At 37.5% G+C, this 17,542-nt stretch overlaps 1 protein-coding gene across 4 annotated transcripts in view; it reads left to right on the forward strand.

Annotated features, from left to right (window-relative positions):
• LOC141363288 (protein NLRC3-like) overlaps window positions 1–17,542 on the forward strand; it is a 123,229-nt gene that overhangs the window by 61,907 nt on the left and 43,780 nt on the right. For all 4 annotated transcript variants that reach the window (XM_073865928.1, XM_073865930.1, XM_073865929.1 and 1 more), the window contains one exon: window positions 4,342–4,515. In XM_073865928.1, coding sequence (XP_073722029.1) covers window positions 4,342–4,515 — 174 coding nt within the window. The remainder of the gene's footprint in view (window positions 1–4,341; window positions 4,516–17,542) is intronic.

Genomic DNA, 17,542 nt, shown 5'->3' on the forward strand with positions numbered 1-17,542 from the left:
TAATGAATAATATAATATGAAAATTTGTATTTGTTCACATTAGTAAATGCATTATATAACATGAACAAACTATGAAAAATATTGAGTATATAAGCATTAATTAATTCTTGTTTATGTCATTACAGTAATTGACGGTAGTTCATGGTGCATTCACTAATGTTAACAGCATTTGTGCAGAACATGTTTCAACTTTTTATTTAAATTATTAGTAAATGCTAAAATAAATACATTTACAATTTATAAAAGACTCATTAAAGGTGGTGATATTCATGTTTTCTTTTTATATAGTGAGTTATTTAGCTGTTTATCTGAAATGCCCTGCAAACTACAGCTACCTATATATGCCACAGGAGACTTCAATATGGAATTTATGGCAAAAAATGCTCCCCTTAAAATGCTATATGTCTCGCCTACATAAAGTGTTAGGTAAAGGAATATGACTTGTCTGAAAAACATTTCAGTCAGAATTTTTTTTTCACTTTAATCCATGTCTATTCTTTTTTGTATGTTATATATGTCAAAATCTGTGTAAATAATAGAAAGGCCACTGATTAACACTTGCAATTCAGTGTCGTGATGGTTTTAAAAAATATTCTGAAGGTAGTAAAAAAGGTATTAAAAAGTAGTAAATTTAACTTAAAGCTCCAGTGTGTACTTTTTTTAGTTAATTCTTAGCAAAAACCCATGTTTTCTTCCAAAAGTATGTGCTCATTCATGTGTAATTACTTCCACCCCACTAATCAAAGTATTCTCGTAAGTGTAGAATCTGCTATTTAAAATACATACGATCGAGTCGCTCTCTGGCTGAATCCATGTTGTGCCTCCATCTTTGAAATACATTCGCCGACGAGGGACATTCCTGAAATTCAAGCTCCGCCTTTCGCGCTTTCAGACTACACTCAAGCTGGCCGCGAGCTGAAGCCTACGGAGGTTGCATGTGTAGGCGGTATACGTCATCAAGACAGTCTTATTTCAGAATATTAACAATTATAAAGCTGACATTTATTCTTAGTTAATTGTAAATTGATGTAATATGCTTATGACTTGCGAATGTAATGCTCAGTTAATTTAAATAAACCAGGCTTGATGACGTATGCAGCCCGGATATGCGAACTGCGTTAGACTGAATCCTTCGGCCGCACGCCGTGATAAACCTGCGATCTAATGCTTTGAAAGCCTGTTGAAGAACTATTCTCGAGGACATTAAAACACGTCGCCAAGGAAGCGAAACAGGGATTTTAAACGACAACGCGACAGTTTATGTTGTAAACTTGAAGTTTTATAGTTCCTTGGCTAACTATAGCATGGTTATGCATAACACTTGTTAGTGTAACCACGCATGTGGTTTAATGTCTTGGAACAGCCACATGCCGTCTCTCCGCCCATTTATGTAATCTGAGGTACTGAGATAAATGTTTTTCATCTTTTCTGACCTCTAACACAAACACACGGTGTACAGCGCTATTTTTAGCCTTTCATTGATAAAAGCGTCTGATCTGCGCGTCTTTCGTTTCATTTTACAAGCGTGTGAAAGTTGAGCGATCTTATTACCAATATCAGAGAAAGCTCTTACATATACACGGACATGTAACGTTTACTTAAAACATAAGCATTGGACTCTGACATTAGTTTTGCGTCCATTTAAACCTGTCATTACTCCAGCTCATGAGTAAATGACAGGAGAGGAACTGGTCCACAGACCATCTCCTCAGTAATCTGAAGAGAAGCGGTCGAAAATGGACAAAAAGAGACGGATTTAAACACCAAGTGTAAACGTAATGTCTCTCTCTCTCGTCCACTTGTGATCTGATCGATGAAAACACATCTTAATACCAAGTTTAACAGCCCCTGTGATATTTTTCCTCGCGTGGATGAAAAAGGAGTGTCTAAGCTACGTTTATGATTGCTTTTTGTAACTTATGTGATTTTAAGCGGACATATCATGACAATCAGACTTTTTACATGTTTAACATAAATCTGTGTGCTTTGACGGATCACAGGCAAAGGACAATGCAAATTGTTCATTTTTTTTCATTGCTTTTGCTTTAGCTACTGGAAGCCATGTTAACCTTGGCATGACAGGGCCACCGTACTAGTTAAAACGCGTTCCGAATGGGGGGGGGCTAGAAACTAATAATCAGTTGGTTGTCATATAGAGCTTTACCGCTAGATGGGAGTAGATCCTACACAGTGGGGCTTTAAGGATTGCTGTATATACCCTGCAGCAGCAGATATATCAGTTGATCTGAGTGATCTTACTAGAGTTTATCTAGTAACTACAGTATATTTCACAGATATGTCGGGCTCTATCTTACAAGCGATCCAAGTGTCTTTTGCTAGTTTCCACCCTGCGCAATGATAATTTTCAAGTTTAGCGCCACGTTGTTTAAATAGCAAATGCATTTGCGCCCCCTTTTGTGCCCATGGTCGCTCTGGTTTGAAAACGAGGTGTGTTCAGGCGCATTGCTGGCACGTTGCTATTTTGAGGCAACTAAAATAGACTACGCCATTGACCAACTAAAACCTGGTGTAAAGTCAATGGGGCAATATGTTTTTTTGTTATTTAAAGAGCGCATTAGTAATATGCGCCAATAAACCGGACGACAACGCGGGTTTGCTTAACACATACATGAATGCGCAGCAGCACAAAAACTTTTAAATATGAAAGATTAAAGGATTAAATGTAAAAGATTATTATTGAGTCTCTTGGACATAAATGAGGACTAATTATGAGACGTTAGAAGGCACGAAGATCTGCTTCACCTGCAGCCTGGTAAGTAAATAAGTGTTTTGCTTTAAACAAATGCATCTGTTTTTAAATGATTTTTTTTAAATGCTACCTCACGGATTTATTGTTTATGATGACTCTGTACCTGCGGATATGGTGAGATGAGAAACATTTTTAAGTAATGCTTAAAAAAAACTCATGACGCTGTCCAAGTGCTGAACCTTGCGGAGAGCCGTTTGTAAATTCTTTATCTCCTGTTTTTTACAAATAAAGTATTTTTAGAGTACAAACCTTTTCTTACATACTTGTAAATTATTTTTTGATGATATTGGATAGCCATACATTTAAAGCAATTAAAAGCCTGCTTTTTTACTTCCATGACTAAAAGAAAACGGGTTTTAAAGGTTTTGATAAAAAATGATGTTTTATTAACGTAGTTCGGGAGGAGCACGTCAAATAAACCACTTAAGTACTTCCAGCTGTCTATAATCAGTAATCAACAAATACTCTAGTACCACCAGCTGTCCTCAATCAGTAATCATCATATCTACCCAATCAGGACAAAGGCAAGCCATATATAAGCCACAGTTTGACTCTGCAAAGATCCTCTGCAGTCTTCAGAATCCCTCCACCACCCCATCACCTCTCACTCACCAGGTTAATTCCTAAACTGGGGGGGGGTACTCTGCGTTCGGGCCCATTTCCGAGCTCAGAGCCCTCTCCCCGGACAGCATGCCAAATACGTTTACTAATTTAATCTAACCAACTTATTTGTAAGTGTTAACTCGTGAAATAACAATTTCAATGCAAGTGGAAAAACAACACAATTATTTAACATTATTCTTAAACTGGGGATCTTCTTTCTCCGCTTAGTTTTTAACTTTACAAAGTCCGTAATCTTAATAGGGATTAGACATAGAGCCAGCACAACTGGCTTTTAAAGGGGATGAGATACTCTCATTGGTTTATTGCACATTACACCCAAAATACTCCCATAACTCATTAAAAAAAGGAACAACCCTTTTCAACCATGCGCTCGGCGCACAAACCATTTTTCCCGTCGTTAAACTAGCAAAAGTGGATTCAGACACGCCTATTTAGACGTTGCGCTGTTAAAATAGGGCCCGTAGAGTCTGAACCATGATGACATTTAAAACTAATACACCTTTAAATCAATATTGACTGATAGATTATAGTGAGACTATATAGAGATCATAACATCTGTACTGGATTTATAGGATTTTATTCTCAGTAATGGATTTGATAACTGAAGTTGAGTTCATTCAACAATCATCACGACACTTTTAACTCTTACTGAAGGTCAGATCTTTTGATAAATAAAACATTAAACTTAATTTATGTTTGGGGATTAAAACAAAAATCATTCAGAAAGAGAAACAGAAGAGAAAATGTTACAATGTGTGATTGCAGGAATCAACAGTTTATTTACTTTAAAATCTCACTGATGTGTTTCAATAAAGCACAAACACACATAATTAAAACTAAAATGAAAATGTCCATAAACACTAAATGATGACAGGAAGAGAAACAAATTCAATTCACTGTAGATTTGATCTGTGTGTGAACAAACTGTGTGTCTCTGTCTTCTACAGATTGGAGCGGTGTAATATCACAGATGAAGGTTGTGTTGCTCTGACTTCAGCTCTGAGATCAAACCCATCACACCTGACACATCTGGATCTGTCTGGTAATAATCTAAGAGATTCAGGAGTGAAGCTGATCTCTGATGTACTGAAGAATCCTGACTGTAAACTGAAGATACTGAAGTAAGATCATCTCTCTGATTGTCACACATGTACTGAGGTTTAGTTAAGCATACATTTTATGAAAAAGAAACACACAAAAAATGTAAATGATATATAAAATCAATGGTAACACTTCAGGGCTTGACATTAACTTTTTGAGGAACTTGTCCTTCGGACAAGTAAATTTATGTTTCACTTGTCCATGCACAAAAGTCACTTGTCCGGGTAAAGATTTATAATATAATTTATTTTTTGTGTTTTGCTAATCAGTGGCGGAGCAAGGGATTTCTCATAGGGGTGGCCAGGCAGGGGTCAGCAGTTACTCTGGGGTGGCACATAAAATCTCTATCATCCAACCTTAAAATACTTTTAAGTATTATAGGTGTGTTAATCACAATGGTGTATAACATACAATTGCTACAATACTTTAATTTCAATTAAAAATGAATTGAGATTAACATACAATTTATAGTCATAATTCAACCTCAAGTTTTTTTTTAAATCAGAATTTATATCTCCCATTGCTGAAAAAACTATAGAGACCAGAAAATCACATGAATTTTGTAGGCCACTGAAATGTATTTTACTAAGATTCATTTGGCTGCTTTTTGCTACTCTTTCTGAAGAATGATGCTATATCTGCTGCCTTTCTCTTCTTTTTTTCCACATTTCAATGATTGTCTGACATTAAAACACTAAAGCAAAACATTAAAACATTACCATGTTTTAAAAAACGTATTAGGGTAAATGTATCCAGATTATCTGTGATATATAAAATCAATCTTAATCCTAGCATTTACTGTCATGGTCTTGTCAGACATCTGTGCTGGATTTAGGTCTGAGTGCATCTGACAGGACCATGACAGTATTATGTTCTGTGTGGGGACATGTGGAGTCATATTGTGTGTGTGGGTTCCACGTGTTCCCAGTGTCTTGTCGCTGTCGTGATCTTGCCAGACCTTAGTATAGGTTCAGGTCTATGTCTGAGGGCAAGGTCAGGGCAGCATTGTGGTTTATGTGGGGACACGTGTTTTTTGCACATCATGTATGTGTGACACGTGTTCCCAGTGTCTTGTCACTTTTACCCTACTCCCTTATGTACTCGTGTCTTACGTAATTAATTATGTTCACCTGTTTCCCATTGATGTGGTGTCTTTATAATGCCCTCTGGTTCTCTGTCGTGTGCGCGTTCGTTGTTGTATCTCTGTGTTGATGTGTTCATGTTCCAGAAAGATCTGTTCCCGTGTTTATGTTTGTGTTCTATCACATTATTATTAGTTCATCCTCTGTTTTACCCCCACGTGGGTATTTTCTGTTCTGTTTTATTAAATACATAGTTTATTTTTTATACATCTCTTGCGTTTGGGTTCTTCTGTTATTTTCCCTTTTTCGGTGTTACCGCACCGTGACATTTACACTGTAATGTTTGTGTGGGATTTTTTAATGTACAGTGACGAACTCTGTCAGATTCAAATCGGCTGTCGCCCGTCGCAAACACACGTAGGCGCACTGAAAGAGAGATTCTCATTATAAAACAGATTCTTAAACAAGATTTTAAGCCCATTATGTGTTTTACCGAACTTTAGAAGAGAAAAAATACGGACTGCGGTTGAAGTGTCTGTCATTTATATTCACGCCGGAGCCTGAAGAAACATCACTCTCCACTCCATGCCGCCCCGCCCCTCCATGTTCAGCGATCAGGTTTCATGCGCGCGGAGCTTGTTCAATAACAGCAAGGTGTAAACGTGTGTGTGTGTGCGTGCGTGTGTGCGTGTCGGCGCGCTGCGCTCTCTGTTTAATATTCCGCTCGGTGTTTGCACTGCGTGTTCTGCTCTGTCGTTAACGGCACATAACGTTAAGTAACATTGTTAGAAATTTAACTTGTCCAGTCGGACAACTAATTTTCTCTTACACTTGTCCTTCAAAAAATCCACTTCTCCCGGACAAGCCTTAATGTCGAGTCCTGCACTTTATATTACGACCCGCAATGTACTGCGTAATTAAACCGAATTTACACCGTACCTATTTGTAACAACAGAGTACCTCTATAGCACGTACTTGTAGGTATAAGGAAACAATATGGTAAGTTTGGGGTAATAATGGGGTAAGAATATGTAAAATTATACATTATTTATACTCTATATATTATTTATAAGTATTTTATAACTACAGGGTACCTATTATAGTATTATGTGGTATGTATGACATGTCTATGGGTAATATGGTCTATTGATTTTTTGTTATAATTTTATTTAGATTTTTTTCATATTACTTACCTGATGAAAGTGTATTGTAGCCTATACAGTCAATGTCTACGAGTCACGTCGGCAAATAAAATATAACAGCAAATCACTTTTATTTCGGGATAGACTGTATAATAATAGCAAAAGTACAGCTGCTTGAATTAGATTATCTGTGTTTTAAGGCAAGTACAATAAAAATAATAGCAACTTGTACCACCTTGATTTGTATATGGATATAGTAGTTACCAGGTAATTTAAAGGCTGTAAATTAAAGTGGCGCTAGTTACCCCTTGTTCTGTGTATTTACCAGGTAACTCTTACCTTTGCGGGCTGTAAATTACGGGCTGTAAAATGGCGCTTGTTACCCCTTTGTTGTCTTACATTTGAGGGCTTAAACTAAAGTGGTGCTTTGTTCACTTCTTGTTATAAATGTAGTTATAGGGTAAATACCATAAACATACACAATATTGTGATTTTTATTTTAAAAACAACTTATTTCAAAACATCTTTAAAACACATTTAAAGCCCGGGATACACTGCACGATTATTGGCTGTCCCAGACAAAAAATTGCCATCGTGACACATTCGTCGCGAATTCTGTGATCGTGGTTCATTATCGGTGGTCCTATGTCGTACAGTGAGAGAGGTTCAAAGACATTTTTCCGGTCTTGCGTCCAAAGATAGCCTACGATAGTTTTCTGACAGTGTCAGAAATTCGTCATGATCACCGCACAGTGTGTTTGCTGCTACGACCTGCGCGCCGGTATTTGTTTACCATGAGCGCATGCTGGTGACGTTGCGCAACGTGTGACGCTGCCACCGAAGTTTCCGTGTCATCATCGTACAGTCTACATGCCTCTCGTACCCGAGTTTCAACGATACATGTTGCACAGTGTGATAAGGTAATGATCTTACAGGAGGGCAAAAATCGTGCAGTGTTTTCCGGGCTTAAGTCAACATTTATTTCAAATAAAAAGTCGTGACAATTTTTCATTGTTTTTGCGGCTTGGCTTCCTGGTCTTCTTATCCTTCTTATCCAATGGCTCGGATGTTGAGTTGATGTCGTCTCACAAATGCTGTTATTAAAATAAATGTAAGCCTTCAGTAAATGTTTCTTCGTTGTGCCTTGACAGAAACTGAGTTTTCTAAGCCAGTTATTGTTAAGTTTAGGCTAACTTATGTGCTAGCTAACCTGATGCTAACGTTAGCTGGCAACTTTCTTGAAAAACATTGTTTGAAACGCGTTAGTCATCTATTTACAAAACCAGTCACCTTATCCAGCGTGCGGATCCTGCTCACATCACTCGCACCCATACTCCACAGTGTAGAAAGTTTTTAAACCATCAGTAAAGAGATTTCACCTCAGGATCGCGTTCCAGCACAGCCTCCTGCAGGCGGATGCACGCGCGCTCTACACCTGCGCACTACGCATCATACAAAAGTAGGGTGAATTCCAAATGGTGTTTTTGCGCCCTTGAAGGGCACTGCGCGAAGGGGATGTTGCATAAACAATATATCCAAATAAACAGAAAAAGACGCTGTATTTTATGGCTCTATTCACCAAGTGTATTTTAATTAACCACACTATGAGACAATATTGCCCAACTTTCTCTAGAGTTTATACATCAAGAGATCTGATCTTCGAAGGGAATTGAGCATAGGGATGATCACTTTCGATTATAATTCGCCCGTATTCTTCTTTTGCTTCAGCGCAAGCTGGATACCCGTCTGCTGTTGTTTCACTCTGGTTTGACGTTGCATTAATTATATTTGGCTAAAATGCTTCTATTTCCACAATGCTGCAAAGTTTTATTCTACCAATGATAACACCTATTAAAAATGAACAAATAGCGTGTTACTTTGTGGTCATTGTTGTGTCATTTGAAATAAAATGTTTTAACAAGAGTTTCAGAGTCAAGCATATCCGATTGCAAAGCATCACTTCAAATATGCCAAAATGTTAGTTACCTGGTAAATAGGGAATAAGTTGCTATTTTTATTGTACCTTCCTTAAAACACAGATAACCACATTAAATCAGCTGGACTTTTGTTATTAAAAGCATATCAGTAAAATAGGCTACTAAATTAAAACTGATTTGCTGTTCAATTTTATTTGCGATGTGGCTCGAAGACATCGACTGTATACATTATAATTTCATCAGCTACAGTGAATATGAAACATTCACAATAAAATCATAAAAAAATCAACATAATTACCCCATAGACGTGGATAAGTGATAGCCGACATACCACGTAATATTAAAATAGGTACCCTGTAGTTATAAAATACTTAGAGTATAAATAATTTATACTTTTCCATATTCTTGCCCCCTTATTACCCCAAACATAAAATATTTTTCCCTTATACCTACAAGTACGTGCTGTAGAGGTACTGTTGTTACAAATAGGTACCCTGTAAATTCGGTTTAATTACGCGGTACATTGCGTGTCGTAAAATAAAGTGCTACCCAATTTTTTGTATATGATTTTGTAAGGTTAAAATGGTGTACATTAAAAGAGCTCTTAAAAGTCTCTCTCTCTCTCTCTCTCTCTCTCTCTCTCTCTCTCTCTCTCTCTCTCTCTGTCTCTGTCTCTCTCTCTCTCTCTCTCTCTCTCTCTCTCTCTCTCTCTCTCTCTCTCTCTCTCTCTCTCTCTCTCTCTCTCTCTCTCTCTCTCTCTCTTTGCGCATGTGTTGAGTGAGTGAATGGAGTGGATGTGAGCGAGCGTTTGGCTGCTGCGTGAGGTACGAGTGGTTTATACTTCTCTATCTTTTCTTTTTTTGTTTGTTTTTGCTTAGTTGGTTTTTTGGTTTCTTTTTGCAGATTTATTAGACGAAGTAGGGGAGTGTTTGTAGTGTTAGACGGGGTGTCGGCTCCCACGTGTCGGGAGCATGGCTACCCCAGGCAGCGGTGGGAGTTTTAATTCTTTGACAAGGCGTCATGGTATAAAAATAGATTCAGCCACGGGAGTGGAGGGTTGTAGTTTGGCGGTGGGAGAAGTGGTTGGCCACGAGAACATTGTGTCAGCGTCCCGAATGAACAGTGCTGTTGTTGTATTTGTGGAAACAGTGGAGTTGGCAAATCAGCTACTACAAAGCGGCATAGTGATTAATGGTATTTTTACACCAGTACTACCTTTATCTACACCTTCTAAAAAGGTGACTTTATCAAATGTGCCACCATTTATCCCAAATGATGTGCTGATCGGACTGCTTGCTTCACCCATAAAAATGATTCCGATTGGTACTAAGTCTCCTCTGTTGAAGCATGTGGTATCTTTTAGGCGTTATGTGTATATGATCCTACAAGATAACATTGATGAATTGGATTTGTCTTTAAGTTTTAGACATGAGGATTTTAATTATGTAATCTTTGTCACTACAAACAATATGAAGTGCTTTAATTGTGGCGAATTCGGTCATATGATCCGTGCGTGTCCAGGCAGGCAAGACAAATCGAATGAAGGACCTTTACATGAGGAAAACAATGTAAATGAAAATGTAAATCGGAATGTTGCTGTGATAGTTGCAGATGACGAGGTGCCTGAATTGAGTCTCGCGCAGATAGCGGCGCCGGCGGCGGTCACGGTAGCAGTGGATGTAGAGCGGGTAGATCGGTCAAAAGATGATGAAGGGATGATGGTTATTGTGGGTGAAGATAATAAAGTGGAGAATAGAGAATGTGTTGTGGATATGGTAGACAAACTCTCTGCTAATCCTAAAAATGTGACGGAGATGGAGTCAGAGGTTTGTGCGTTTAAAGCGCCACTGAAGCGCAGGCTAGAACAGCGCTCTTCTGACCGGCCGGAAAAAAAAGCGGATTGCGAGTTAAGTCAGACGGACACAGAAAGTGAAAGTGATTTCTCTGAATGCAGTGTGGAGTGCAGCCTTCCGTTAAGTGCTTTTTCGAATAGGATTTATAGTTCAGATGATATTAAATCGTTCTTGAAGGTAACTAAGAATGTGAGAAAAGTTCTAATCGAGGAGCATTTTCCTGACGTGCTGCAGTTCATTGATAAAATAAGATTGTATAGGAGTGAAGGGTGTTTCAGCAACCAGGAGACATATCGTTTGAAGAAAATACTTGCCAAGCTTAATGTTCAACCGAAGTCTAATAGTTGCGATGAAAAATAAAAAGCACATTTATATGGTTGTGTGTTTGTCAAGTCTAATTTGCTTTTTTCTTTCCTTACTTATGGGAGAAATATGCATTGCCTCTCTGAATATAAATGGGGCAAGAGAAGGAAAAAAGCGGTTTCATCTTTTTGAAACAATTAGACAGAAAAAAGTTCATGTATTATTTGCTCAAGAGACTCATAGTGATGAGCAAAATATGAGTGATTGGGCAAGAGAGTTTGATGGATTGTCTATTTTAAGTCATTTGAGTACCACCAGTGGAGGTGTGGCTATTTTATTCTCTAAAAATTTCATTCCTTGCTCATACCAAGTGGAAGAAATTTTAAAGGGTAGACTGTTAAAAGTCAGAGCTCAGTTTGAGAATTGTTTTTTTGTATTTATTTCTGTGTATGTTCCTACCAAAGCAACTGAAAGAATGGTTTTCTTAGACACATTGAGTCATGTACTTGAAAATTGCAACACAGAGGATGTTTTAATTTTAGGGGGTGATTTTAATTGTACGGAAAATTTGACAGACAGAAATCATGTTGAGCCCCATATGCTATCATGAAAGAGACTTATTGAATTGATGAAATGTAATGAGATTGTTGATGTATGGAAAAATTTTCATTTTGCACAAAGGCAGTATACTTGGACGCATGTTCAAGATAATTTAATATCTCTAGCGAGGTTGGATAGATTTTATGGATATAAACATCAACTCAGTCTTTTTAGAGGATGTTCTATTATCCCAGTTGGTTTTTCTGACCATAGCCTAGTAAAATGTGATGTGACTGTGGGCTCTGTTAAGCCAAAAAGTGTTTATTGGCACTTGAATAACAATTTGTTATGTGATACTTTTTTTAAAGGCATTTTTAAAGAGTTTTGGATTGATTTTAGACTAAAGAAATCTTCGTTTCAATCTGTTCGACAGTGGTGGGATTTTGCAAAAATACAAGTTAGACAGCTATGTCAGTATTATACTTTTAATGTCACACGAGAAAGAAAAGGTGCAATTGAAATGTTGGAAAAAGAACTAAAAGACTTGCCAGAATTAGCTGATGTCACTGGAGAGTTGACTGCTATTAAAAGTCTTAAGGAAAAAAAGAATTTTTTAAATGACCTGTTAGATGTAACTGCACAAGGAGCTCTTGTCAGGTCAAGATTTCAGAATATAGAGTTGATGGATGCACCTTCAAAAAAAAATTTTAATTTAGAGAAGAAAAATGGACAAAAAAGGTTTATACACACTTTACGTTCTGAGACTGGAGATGTTTTGTCAGACCCTGTTGAAATTAGAAACAGGGCAGTTCGTTTTTATGGAAAATTATACGAGAGTGATTTAACATTTGATGAAATGCAGGATGAGAGTTTTTTTGAAAATTTGCCCCGAGTCTCTGAAGAAGTAAATGTGGAACTTAGTAAAGCTGTCACTTTAGGGGAATTAAAGGAGGCACTTCAAAGTATGGAAGGTGGTAAAGTACCTGGATTAGACGGGTTACCAGTCGAATTTTATAAAACATTTTGGACAGAGGTGAGCCCAGATTTATTGCAAGTGATTAATGAAAGCTTGGTTAATGGTCAACTACCTTTAAGCTGTAGAAGAAGTGTTCTTACATTATTGCCAAAGAAGGGTGATTTAAATGAAATAAATAATTGGAGACCCGTAAGCTTGTTGTGCACAGATTATAAATTACTTTCCAAAGTTTTGGCGAGTAGATTAAGTGAAGTAATAAGTCAAATAGTACATCCTGATCAGACGTATTGTGTTCCTGGGAGACAAATTTTTAATAATATCTCGTTTATTAGGGATATTTTAGATATAGGTAAAAACCTAAAATTGGATTTTGGCCTTGTGTCCATTGACCAAGAAAAAGCGTTTGACAGGGTGGAACATATGTATTTATGGAATGTTTTAAAAGCTTTTGGTTTTAGCAGTGATTTTATTTCTTTGATTAAAGTGTTGTATAATGATGTGGAAAGTATTTTAAAAATCAATGGAAATTTGTGTGCCCCTTTTAAAGTGTTTAGAGGTATCAGACAAGGCTCTGCTTTGTCCGGAATGTTGTATACTTTGGCTATAGAGCCCCTTTTAAATAAGTTAAGAGCACAAGTGTCTGGTGTACGTGTCCCATGCTGTACGAATGTTTTTAAGTTATCAGCGTATGCAGATGACGTTGTTATTTTAATTAATGGACAGAGAGATGTAAATGTTTTATTAGAGACCTTAAAAAATTTCCAAAAAATATCTGCCACAAAAGTAAACTGGTCTAAGAGTGAAGCAATATTGGTTGGAAGCTGGGTCAATATGGAACCAAAACTTCCAGAAGGTTTATCTTGGACTAAGGACGGGTTACAATATTTGGGAGTGTTTTTAGGGGATGAAGTGTTTATGAAAAAGAACTTTGAAGGAATTGTGGAGAAGTTTAAAGGACGTCTTAATAAATGGAAATTTTTACTTCCTAAAATGGCATACAAAGGTAGAGTTTTGATTATAAACAATTTAATTGCATCTGCTCTGTGGCATCGATTTAATTGTGTGGATCCTCCACAAGAATTATTGCCAAAATTACAAGCTATTTTGGTTGACTTTTTTGGGACAAGATGCATTGGGTGCTAAAAGCCATTCTGTACTTGCCTAAAGAAGAAGGAGGACACGGTTTAATGCACATACAGAGCAGAATAGCAGCTTTTAGGCTTCAATTTGTCCAAAGACTGTTGACGGGACCAGTGGACTCAAGCTGGAAACATGCTGCATGTGTTCTTTTGCGAGACTTCAGAGGCTTACAATTTGAGAGATAATTTTTTTGGCTGGATCCGAAAAGGATGGACTTGTCTAAATTGCCCATTTTTTATCGGAACCTAGTTAAAGTTTGGTCTTTGTTTGAGATGCAGAGGCCTAGTTCTATGACATCTCTGTATTGGTTATTACAGGAACCTCTGGTTTATGGATCGCGTTTGGACTTATCAAACAGAAAAATACTTCCTGCAATTTGTGATATCCTTCTTAATGCTGGAGTACTAACACTGGGACAATTATTTAAACTGGCTGGCTTGGACTTTGAGAACATTGACATGGTCACTCGACACTTGGGCCTAAAATCGAGGCGTATAGTGGCCAAATTACTCGAAGAGTGGAAGTCAGCACTTACGTCAGAGGAAGTTAAATTGTTAGAAGAGTATACCGAAGGGCTAATCACTCCCGATTGTAATGACCCGTTTCCTGATTTGTTTTTGGTGACCGATTTTGAAGAGTGTGAAGGTGCTTTTTTACAACCCAATGTGTCAATGTTAATGGGTCCTAATCCAGTTTCTGGAAAAATTTTGTACAAAAATTGTGTTAAAACTCTGAACAAAACATTCTTGCATAAAAGAGTTGATACGCCTTGGCGTCATGCCCTCCATTTAGGGGAGGATGTTAAGCCAGAATGGCAAGCATTGTATAAGTCACCTTTGCAAAAAAAAGTGGGCGACTTACAGTGGAGGATCCTTCACGGAGCAATTGCCGTAAATGCATTTGTCTCCGTTATAAATCATGATACTAGTGATGAATGCCCTTTTTGTTTCCAGAAGGAGAACATTTTTCATGCTTTTGTACATTGTAACAGGCTTTTATCATTGTTTCAGGTTTTAAAGATCTTATTTGGTCGTTTTGATGAGAGTTTTTCTTTGGAAACATTTATATGTGGATTTAAATATGTCCGGACACAGCGATTTTGTTGCCAGTTGTTGAATTTTCTATTGGGTCAAGCAAAGAAGGCAATATATGACACTAGAAAAATAAGAATTGAACGCAATTCAAGTGTTAATTTGCAAAGTGTGTTTTTTAACTTGGTAAAATCCAGAATTTTAATAGATTTTCGGTATTACAAAGCTATGGGGGATCTTATGTCTTTTGATTTGATTTGGTGTTACAAGGGGTCTCTGTGTGAAATAATTAATGAGAGATTACAGTTTGCATATGATTTGGAATGAGTTTGTTTTCTATATGGGTATTTATTTGGAAACTTAATATATTGAATGTATTTAAATTGGTAAATTTAAATGGACTTTTGTAGGTAGGAACTGAATGTATTAGATTAGGTTATTTGTTAATAAAGGTGTGTTAAAATTCAATTCTCTCTCTCTCTCTCTCTCTCTCTCTCTCTCTCTCTCTCTCTCTCTCTCTCTCTCTCTCTCCCTATTTGCACTGATAGTTTCACGCATAAGGATATTTTAATGTGTAAGAGATTGAGGATTTACATTATATAACTGTCTATCAATGCATTTCTGAGGTGAAATCATTGCGAATTTCAGTGAAATGCAAATATGGACAAAACATAAGCTATCTAAGTAACTATATACTTTCTCACCTTCTTACTTCTGATGTCTTTAAAAAAAATACTATATCCATCTATAAAAAGGGAAATGTGTGTAACGGTTTCTTTAATGAAAGCAGAGAAGAGGTGAATCCATGTGCAAAAGTTGTTTATTTAGTAAAATCCCAAAAGGGCCAGCAAACAAATCCAACAAGGGTAAATCCAAATCATAAATCCAAAGACAGGCAATAGTTCAAGGCAGACGGCAAAACAGGCAATATCCAAATACAGGCTAGGGTTCAGGGCAGGCAGAGTAACAATCAAAATCCAAGTACAGGCAGAGGTCAAAACAGGAACAGATACAGATAAACAGGTAACAGATAAACAGGATGCAGGTAAACAGGTACAGACAGGTAACAGGCTGGCTTACTATTGTAATATTCAGCAGGGAACTGGTGTACAGGAAGTGACTTAAATACAAAAACAAACAGGAAGTGTGAAGCGTGACCTGGCACGATGATTTCAAAATAAAAGTCCGAACAGAGCAGGATAACAAAATACAAGTTCAAATAACAAAAATACACAGAATACAAGCAAACACAGAACAAAACCTTGTGCAATAAGCAAGGTTTTTCAAAGTTTTAATTCACTGTGATTAAATGTACTTTAAATATAATGTTACCAATGACAGTGTGCAGCAGAGGAGGCAGAATAGATCAGAGCGCTAACAGTAAGTTAGACGTTAGCCATGCAGATAATATATCAGTTGATGCTATTTAACAGTATTTACATCACATAACTTTAAATATACACTTACAGTAATAAAGAAAATTTTTACTGTGGGGAGATTCAGCATTTGCCTTAAACTCGCATCTCTTATTCATTTTCGGTGGAGTGGGGGACCGGAGAGTTTAAAGCTGAATGTACTTTCAACTTTCAATTTTTCCCTTTCATAAATTGTCAACATATTTTACCACCTTCCACTGCAAGGCACTTGCTTTTATCTGACACACAGTCATATTTAAAGTGATTTTGTAATTTTTTAGGTCATTCGGGGTAGAGGTAATGTTTCCAAACCCCAACTTCTTGATACCTGGGGGGCCTCAAGGCTCCGTGCTTGGACCACTGCTCTTTTTTATATACATGACATCCATGGGATCTGTCATTCAAAAACATTTCTTTTCCTACCACTGCTGTGTGGATGACACTCAACTTCACTTGTCATTCCACCCTGATGACCCCACGGTTTCTGCCGGCATCTCAGCATGCCTGAGGGACATCTCACTCTGGATGAAGGATCACCATCTCCAGCTGAACCTTGCGAAGACAGAACCTTGTTATATCATCTGAACCAAAGATTCATCACAACCTTTTCATTCAGCTTGGTACCTCGACCATCACGCCATCCAGAACAGCCAGAATCCTGGGAGTGGTCATTGATGATCAGCTTAGCTTCATGGCCCATGTTGCCAGCCCTGCCCGCTCTTGTAGATTTGTTCTCTACAACATTAGGAAAATTAGACCGTTCCTAAATGAGCTTGCCACACAGGTCCTGGTCCAAGCTCTTGTCCTGTCCAGGCTGGACTACTGCAATGCACTACTGGCTGAACTCCCAGCCTGCACAACCAAACCCATAAAGATGATTCAGAACGCAGCGGCAAGAGTGGTCTTCAATGAGCCAAAGAGAGCGCACGTCACTCCTCTCTTGGTCAAATTACACTGGCTTCCTATAGCAGCTCGCATCAAATTTAAAGCTCTGCTCCTGGCCTTTAAAACCACCACTGGGTCAGCACCCTCTTACCTTTGCTTGCTTATACAGCCTTACGTACCCTCTCAATCCCTGCGCTCTGTCACTGAGCGACAGCTTGTGGTGCCATCTCAAAAAGGGAAAAAAAAAACACATTATCGTGTATCTTCTTTGGAGCTGTTTCTCATCTGCCGGTTGCGACACAATCTGCTGACTCTGTAGTTTCCTTTAAGAATCGGCTAAAAACCCATCTCTTCCGCCATTACCTCACTTACTAATATAAGGCAAGGCAAGGCAAGTTTATTTGTATAGCACATTTCATACACAAAGGTCATTCAAAGTGCTTTACATAGAAATGAGAAAACAAAAAATCAAAAATACATGAATTTAAAATATCAATTAAAAGAAAATAAATGTGATTTTAATAAAAACTGTTTAAATGTGTGAAAAAAATAAAACAGGAATAAAAGTATAAAACCGTTAAAAATAAGAATAAAATCAAGAGAAATAAAAAGAATTAAAATAGTGCATATAAAATATAGTGCAATCAGTTCGGACGCAGCATAGTGCTCATTCAGTAAATGTATAGCTAAACAGATGTGTTTTGAGTCTGGATTTGAATGTGACTACTGTTGGAGCACATCTG

Source organism: Misgurnus anguillicaudatus, unplaced genomic scaffold, assembly GCF_027580225.2.
Source record: "Misgurnus anguillicaudatus unplaced genomic scaffold, ASM2758022v2 HiC_scaffold_33, whole genome shotgun sequence".
Classification (NCBI taxonomy): domain Eukaryota; kingdom Metazoa; phylum Chordata; class Actinopteri; order Cypriniformes; family Cobitidae; genus Misgurnus; species Misgurnus anguillicaudatus.